Genomic DNA, 7,518 nt, shown 5'->3' on the forward strand with positions numbered 1-7,518 from the left:
CAGCCCTGGGGCTTCTCCACCTGGGGCTAGACACACTTGCATGAAGCAGCAAAGACATCTTCCTTCTCCCCCACCCCGGATCTGTCCCGGAAACTCAAGGGAAACTTCTCGTGACTGCGCTCATTCTGATTGCTAACTCTGACACGGTATTGTCCCTAGCTACTGTTCCCCCTCAGGAGCTCTGTCCCCAGCCCCAGCCAGGCACCCCTGTCCCTAACATCTCCGGGGCTGGCTGTGCCTTTCCCTCTCCCCTGCCCTGCCGCCTGCCTGGGTCATGACATCCTAAGTCTGGGTATTGTTGAGAACACTGGAGGCTGCATCCCCACCTGCAAACCACTGCCAGTCCTCCCTCCGATCCTCCCAGGAGCTGTGGCCAGTGTCTGGGGAGGAAAGCCAGCAGCATTCGTGGGCTGCAGGGGAGCAGGGCAAAGATAGGGTCATGGCAGAGGTAGCATCCTTGCCTGAGCCCTGGGACACCAGCATGGAGGGGGTCTCTTTCTCTCTGCGTCCCCCATGCTAGTCCCCCAGCTCCACGCTCTGCTGCAGGCTCCATGGGGACTCACGCCCCGTGAAGACTCTCTCCCGTGATGCAACGACGAATGCTTCTTTCCTCTTAGGGGTTAACCCCACAGATGAGCTCAGGTGGGAGTGCCCGGAACCACACATGGGGCTGGAAGAGGGAGAATCTGCCCTTTCCTCTCCTCCCTCCAGGAGCTTCCAGGGTGGGCAGGTCAAGGTCTCCAGAGTCCCTGCCCCACAGATGGCTAGCCTCTCCCACATCCCTCTCCTTTGCCCCCTCCCTATACCCGTGGTGAGAAAGGCAGGAGCTGAGCGCCACATCCCCTGGGCAGAGCAGTGGGAGACGGGATGGGGAAGAAAAGAACAGTCACTCCCGCATCACCCCCAGTTCCCGGTCCAGGCTCTTTAGCATCAAGCCCTGGGTCTGGGTCAAAACATCTGCAAAGATCTCTCCCAGAGGGTGGTTCACAGATGGACTGTCTGCCCAGGCTCATCACCGACAAATCAATGGTGGGATGTGGGGTTCAGTGGCCTGCCCACACCCCAGCCCCTCAGCGGCACATGGGCTCACTCCCCAGTTACCTCCCCACACAGCCAGAGGCGGACTCTCAGTGACAGTTAAAATTTAGTGAGTACACAGATTGGGGGGGCACAATGGGGTCTTCTCTAGAACCGATGCAGTCAAGTCTCCCAGGAACAGGAGTGCCCTCTAGAAGATCTCGGAGCTGGCTGTCCAGTCGAAGGTGTGTGTATCCCCCAGAAACAGGGTTTTCTCCATACCTCAGCATAGCGCATCCTACTGTCAGGTACCTGACATGCTCCTCCTGCCAGCCTCTGACATGGGATGGGGGGCGGGGTGGATGCTGACCCTCCAGACCAGCGTTCCTGACCAGAGAGGCAGCGGAGGTGGAACCGGGATAGGAAAAGCAATAAGTTAAAACCAGAACAGCCAGAGACATGGCAGGACAGGTGGGGACATCACAGGGGTCCCACGAGTCTCTGGCTTAACCAAGGAGGCGTGGACACTGAAGCTGCAGGCAGACGGCTGGGGGGCTCAGAAGGCTGGGTTGTCGATGCCCCTGGGCACCCTGGCATATTCTTCGGGACAGAAGCTGTAGGGAGGGGGCGGCTCCATGGGGGGCAGGACAGGTTTCAGAATAATCTGCAAGCGAAAGAGGGGACAGAGTCTTCTCAGGGCCTGGCACCAGCCATCACCACCCAAGTGTTGGCTGTGCATCCCTCCCAGGGAGAAGGGCTACCCAATGGTGGCTGCAAAGCCCCCTCGAGGTCTGGGGGCCTGGTGGTGGAAGGACGACCTTGCTATCCCGTTGCTCTAAGAATCTGGACAATAGGGAGGTCAGGCCGGCTGAGGAACGGAGCAAGGAGTGGGACAGAGACACCCACCTCGCTGTAGGGGGGCGGGGGGTCAAAGGTAGACGTCCTGACCCTCTCTGGGGGGGCAATGGAGGGCGGCTCCGGGGGCCCCTGGTGATCCACTGGGGGGTCCCGCTCTGGTTCTCCACAGCTGCGACAGAACCGCTTAGCCAGGCAGCAGATGCACAAAAGGGGAAAGATGATGAGGAAGGTGATGACGAAGATCCTGGGGTGAGGAACCACCGACATCTCCCTGAGTCCCTGGGCTGTCCCCACAGCCCCTCCCAGCCCGACCTAGACCGCCCCTTGGGCAGGAAGTCCCGGCGCCCCCGCCATGGGTGTGCCAGTCGAGCTGGCCCTGGGCTCACCTCAGGGGGCCAGAGAAGAGCTCATATTCTTGGCAGCAACTGTCCCCACAGCACTTGAATCCTTTGGGGCAGGTGCTGGGGGATTGGGGGAGGGGGGCGAAGAGAGACTGTTGGTACCAATGTGGCAGGAAGATCCCAGACTCCCCAAAACACACCCATGTCCTCTGAGCACAAGCCACGCCCCAGCAGGGTGGGGAGTAGAGGATCTGCTGGGGCCCTGGGGAAGAATCTGGGGCCGGGACTCAGGAGCCGGATTCTAGGCTCACTACTTGTGCCAAGTCACACTCCCTTCTGGGTCTCAGTCTCCTCCTCTATGAAATGGGTGTAATCAATGTCCTATAGACTTCAGCAGGCGGGGGGGGGGGGGGGGGGGGGGGGGGGGGGGGGGCCCCCGGGGGGGGGCGGGGGGGGGGGGGGGGGGGGGGGGGGGGGGGGGGGGGGGGGGGGGGGGGGGGCCGGAGTGTTGTGGCGACCCCTGTGTGGTGCCCATGGACTAAGAGGTGGGAAGGAAAGTGTGTTCCTGGAACATCCAGGCTGACTTTTTTCTTTTTTTTTTTTTTTAAGATTTTATTTGACAGAGAAAGATGACAAGTAGGTAGAGAGGCAGGCAGAGGGGGTGGAGGAAGCAGGCTCCCTGCTGATTCAGGGCTCTATCCCATGACCCTGAGATCAAGACCTGAGCCAAAGGCAGAGGCTTAACCCGTTGAACCACCCAGGCGCCCCTCCAGGGCTGACTTGATGGAAACATTCATCCGCTCAGGGACCAGCCCATTGCTCACCAGCAATGAGCCCATTGCTTGCAGGCCTTCTGGTATTTACGTTTTAAGGCAGGCACAGGCGGTTTGCCGGCCCCACTCCCCGGGGGTGGCGTGGGTACCCTCCGAGAAGAGACAGCCTGAGACCCAGAGAGGGTGGAAAGAGGGGCGGGGATTAGACTTCAGACACGCCCATAAGTGCGACTCCGCCCCGCTTGGCTGGAGGAAGAGGGCGGGGAGTGGGGGGAACCGGGAAACCCTCTTCCGCAAAAAAGGCAGTGGGTGAACATGACAAATGAGGTGACTTTCTGCCCCCCCCATGAAGGCAAGTAGAGAAGGACTCGGGGTGTCTCCACCCCAGACTGGAAGTTATAGCTCAAACCCCAAACTTACAAGAAGAGTCCACATTTAGCAGCAGCCTGTGGAAGAAAAGAGGCAGAGGTTGGGGCGTCATAAACCGGGGAGCGGCATCTCTACCCACCTGCTGCCCGGTACCTGAGAGCCTGCAGCAGGTTCCCAGTAGATCAGCACCCTTCCCCGAGCCTGCTCTGCACCTCACCCAGATCTGTGACCCGAGCCCCACCTAACACCAGGCACCCCCAGCTCTTTCTCTCGGCACCACACCCACTCACCCCCAGGTCTGTAAGCTCAAGCCTCTTACCTCCCCTCCAGTCCATCTCCTTTCCATGCCTCATCTACAATCAGGGGCACCAGCAACTCTTCTCATCCAATCACTCCCCATACCGCAGGCAAGTTTTTACCCAGCCAATCTCATCACCCAAAACCTTGCTGGAGGCCCCCCTTCAGTGGCTCCCTGGTGCCTGGACCCCCAGCAAGCAGCCTCTCCTCTTTGCCCTCTTGCACACACACCCACTGGGAGTTCCCTGAACACTCCTGGCTGTTTTACACCTGCGTGCAAGGGAAGGCTCTCTTCCTCCTGCCTTCCTCCTTCATGGTCTACCAAACCCCTATTCATCTTTCGGATCTCTGCCTGGCGGGTGGGGTGGGGTGGGGATCCCTGCTCTTTGAAGCCACCCAGACCCTCCTCTCCGGGCCCAGCTCCCTCCCTTCCTCTTCTACACCAGTTCTGTGGGGGTATCTAGGGTATGGGACCAGAATTTAACCATAGGAGTAGCAATGATGTGTAAAACCCTTGCCTGAAACAGTCTTACCCCAGGTATCTGCAAAGCTGGCTCCTGCCCCCCACCATCTTACTGAAAACTCCATCTCCTCCCCGCCAGCACCCCCACCACGTTCTTCTGCAGCGCTCCTATCCATATCTAGCATACTGTAAGTTTCCCCTTGTCTTGCGCATTGGGTGTCTCATCAGAAGAATATACACTCCAGGAAGGTAGGCATTTTGGCCTGTCCTCACTGATGAAAAACCCATCCGCCGCAACACCCGCAGAATGAATGGAAGGGCCTTCACTGATGGCCGGGTTTCACTTCCTCCCGGCGGAGCGGGGTAGTGCATGGGTGGGAACACAGGAGGGAATGGGAGGTTATCTGTCACTCCACCCCAGCCTCGGGGGACAAACAACCACAGTAAGAAACAGACCTCGACCTTGGCAACAAGACTATCAAGTCTTCATACGTTGACTTGAAATAACTCAATCACCTTTCAAATACTAATGACAGTAAAGCCAAGAAAACCAATTGACAGCCAGTAAGGGGTGGGCTGATTCCCTATTCTGGGCTCAGATCCTTCCGGAAGCCTCCCTCCCATAAGCCTTGGCCCCGGGGGACTAGAGCAGGAATCAACCCCCAAAGGCTGGCCCAGAGAGGTCTGGAGCTTCACATCACACAGAGGCACCTGCAGAGCTGGGGACAGACCAAGGGGTCCAGGCACTTGGGGGGTACCCTCTTCCCTCTCCGGATTCCAGACCCTGTCTCTCCCCACTCTCCAGGCCCCAACTAAGAAGGACAGAAAACGAACAGGTTTAATAAATTAATCTTGAGTTGGTGTTTGGGAGGGTAGATCTCCCAAATTCTCTACCTCCACTTTAAACTAGGGTGATCTTGTCTGAAGTGGCTCAGTTTTGAGTTTCACCGAGCATCAGCATGGTCCTGGGAGCCTCAGCTTCCAGACACCTGCAATGGGGATCCTGTCAGCCCCTGCCACCTGAAGTTGCTGGGAGGAATCGAGAGGATGCTCAGCCCAGGGCAGGAGCCCACGGCTTGCCTGGCGGCTGAGGAGGAGGAGCGCCAGGGCTTGGGGGCAGAGCCCCGTGAGGCAACACGGTTGTGTGACTGTGCCCTGTTCTGGGGAGGGAGCCCGGGATGTCGCTGGCATTCTTTAACAGAAGTGAAAAATTCCCGTTCTAGGCCCCTGTCAGTTGCCAAGATGACCTCCCATCCCAGGACTGGACAGATTCCCCCCCCCCCAACATTTTTGGAGTTTAACAGAGGAACAGGAGGAATGAGGGGGCGCATAAACCCTGCGACCCGCTCAGAATCACTGATTTCAAAGGTCAAGCCAGCCTTGGGTCCAGCAGCCAGATCAAACCCTGCCCAGCCTGGAATCCTTCTTCCACTCCCAGGAGGGGTGGAAGGAGCCTTCTCTCCCCTAAGGCACAAACAGACACAGTCCCAGAGAGGGCGAGAGCTTCCCCCAAGGTCACCCAGCACTAGAGGAACAGGGTTAGGGTGACAAGCTGGCCAGGCATCCAGGCCTCAGGCCCCCCTAATCCCCGCTTTCTGACGCGGCGGGAAGAAGCAAGAAGGACATGCCCTGGCTAATAGGAGGGTCAAAGTCCCCACTCACAGCGAGGCACAAGGTGTCAGATGGTGGTGGGCAAGGGTGGGGTCCCTCTACACGGTCCCCCCGCAGGAGACAGGAGCCCAGACCTTCTCAGGGACTCCCCCGCTGCCCCCACATCCACCTCCCCGGCAAAAAGAGAAAGGAAGTCGCTAATTGAGTTCGGTCACGAGGAAATCCTGACAATGGAAGGTGGTGACCGGGCTCCAGAAGTAGGCCCCTGACCCACAAGGGTAGGGCCTTGAAAGTTCTGTACTTTCACCTCCCAAGCGCTCACCTGTTGGGGGCCGGCCAGCAGGCCGAACAGCAAAGTGGGTACGAGCCCCGGGACCCAGGTGTCGGACATCCTGGCACGGGGGCCGAGGAGCTTCCGTGTGTAGGGGGAGGAGGGGAGAGGCGGGGCGGCGACCTCTCCCACGTCTGTCCACCTATGGGGCCCCGCCTGGGGATGGGGGCGGAGCTTATGCACCCGCGAAGGGCCGGACTAGGGGCAGGAAGGGGGAGGGGGAGGGGAGGAGAGGGGGAAAAGATCGGGTTTGGGTATTGCGAGTTGGGAGGTAAAAGAAGTTAACCGGTTTAAAAAAAAAAAAAAAAATGGGGTCAGTTCTCAAGCTACTCCTTGCCCGCCCCCGCTCCTCCACTCCTAAGTGGCCCCGGGCTTGAGGGAGGTAGTGCTGGGCTGGGCCGGGAGTGGAAAGGATGCGTGCAGAGCGAGCCTCCCACTTCAAACCCCTTCCCATCTGGGCTTGCGGGGGACAGAGGTTGAGGGAGAGGGAGGCCTGGGAGTGGATTGAAGGCATTGTATGGGGGCGAGGTGTCACCTTTTTTTTTTGGCCAAGAGAGGGAAGGGCGGCTTGGTTGATAACAGGAGCATAACATTAGTACATCTGTGTCCCCCCAGGGTCCCCTGCGATCCTGGGAGGATGTGTTCGTACACTTCCTTTATTTGACTCTAGGGGAAATTGAGGCCCAGGGTTCGGAGACTTGCCCCTGGCTCGGCAGCTGCTGGAAAAGAGGAAGCTAGGCGAGCAGGGGCGCGGCCCAGCAGGCCCATCCGGATTCCTGGAAAGACCCCGCGGAGGCGGTCCGGGCTGGGAAAGCCGGATTCCCACCCTCAGCGGCCGCGCCCCAGCCCTCCAGGCGCGCTGTGCTTCCCGGGTCCCGCCGGCAGGTGGCAGCATCGCCCAACGCCGGATTCCCACGGAGCAGGGCTGCGCTAAGCTGGGACCTGAGTTAGGGTTTCCCTGAGCTCCCGCCCATGGGGAGCTGGCTGGTGGGCGGAGTGGAAGGCCGCCTCGGGGGTCTGCTCTCGAGGGGTGAGAGCCAGATGCCCAAACACGGAGGAGATGTGTGGACCCCGTGCCGGAGCAGAAGAGATGCGGCCCGGACCCCTGGGGAGGGGGCGCAGTAAAGATGGTGGGTGGGGGTGCTGTTCCCAGGCCGGGGGAGACAGGGAAGGGCTCCCGGCAGGAAGAGCTTGTTAGGCATCCCTGCCGCGTCTCAAATCTGACTTTGCCACTGAAAAAGATCCCCAACTTAGTAGGGATGGTCAGGCTTCCTCCTCTAAATGTCTTTTATTTTTCCTTTTTCTCTCACCGCTTTCTCTTTACCTCTGTTCTCATCTCCGTCAGTCTTGTGTAACCTCTCCTTGTCTCTCCCCATTCCTCCCGGTCCATCCTCCTGTTTGTTCTCCCCCATCGCTGTCTCCGCGCTGTTCCTCTCCATCTCTGCGTGTTGGCTTGTT

General features: G+C 59.3%; 1 protein-coding gene across 1 annotated transcript; it reads right to left on the minus strand.

Annotated features, from left to right (window-relative positions):
* Positions 1–1,573: 1,573 nt before the first annotated feature.
* LOC111151827 (transmembrane protein 92) lies at positions 1,574–6,145 on the minus strand. The gene is made up of 5 exons (XM_022510044.1): positions 6,052–6,145; positions 3,410–3,435; positions 2,262–2,336; positions 1,924–2,119; positions 1,574–1,681 (listed from the first exon to the last, which is right to left on the minus strand). The coding sequence occupies exons 1-5, from the start codon at positions 6,118–6,120 to the stop codon at positions 1,574–1,576; spliced, it is 474 nt and encodes a 157-aa protein (XP_022365752.1). The 5' UTR covers positions 6,121–6,145.
* Positions 6,146–7,518: the final 1,373 nt, after the last annotated feature.

This window comes from Enhydra lutris, unplaced genomic scaffold, assembly GCF_002288905.1.
Source record: "Enhydra lutris kenyoni isolate GAN:26980312 unplaced genomic scaffold, ASM228890v2 scaffoldscaffold26, whole genome shotgun sequence".
In the NCBI taxonomy this organism is placed as follows: domain Eukaryota; kingdom Metazoa; phylum Chordata; class Mammalia; order Carnivora; family Mustelidae; genus Enhydra; species Enhydra lutris.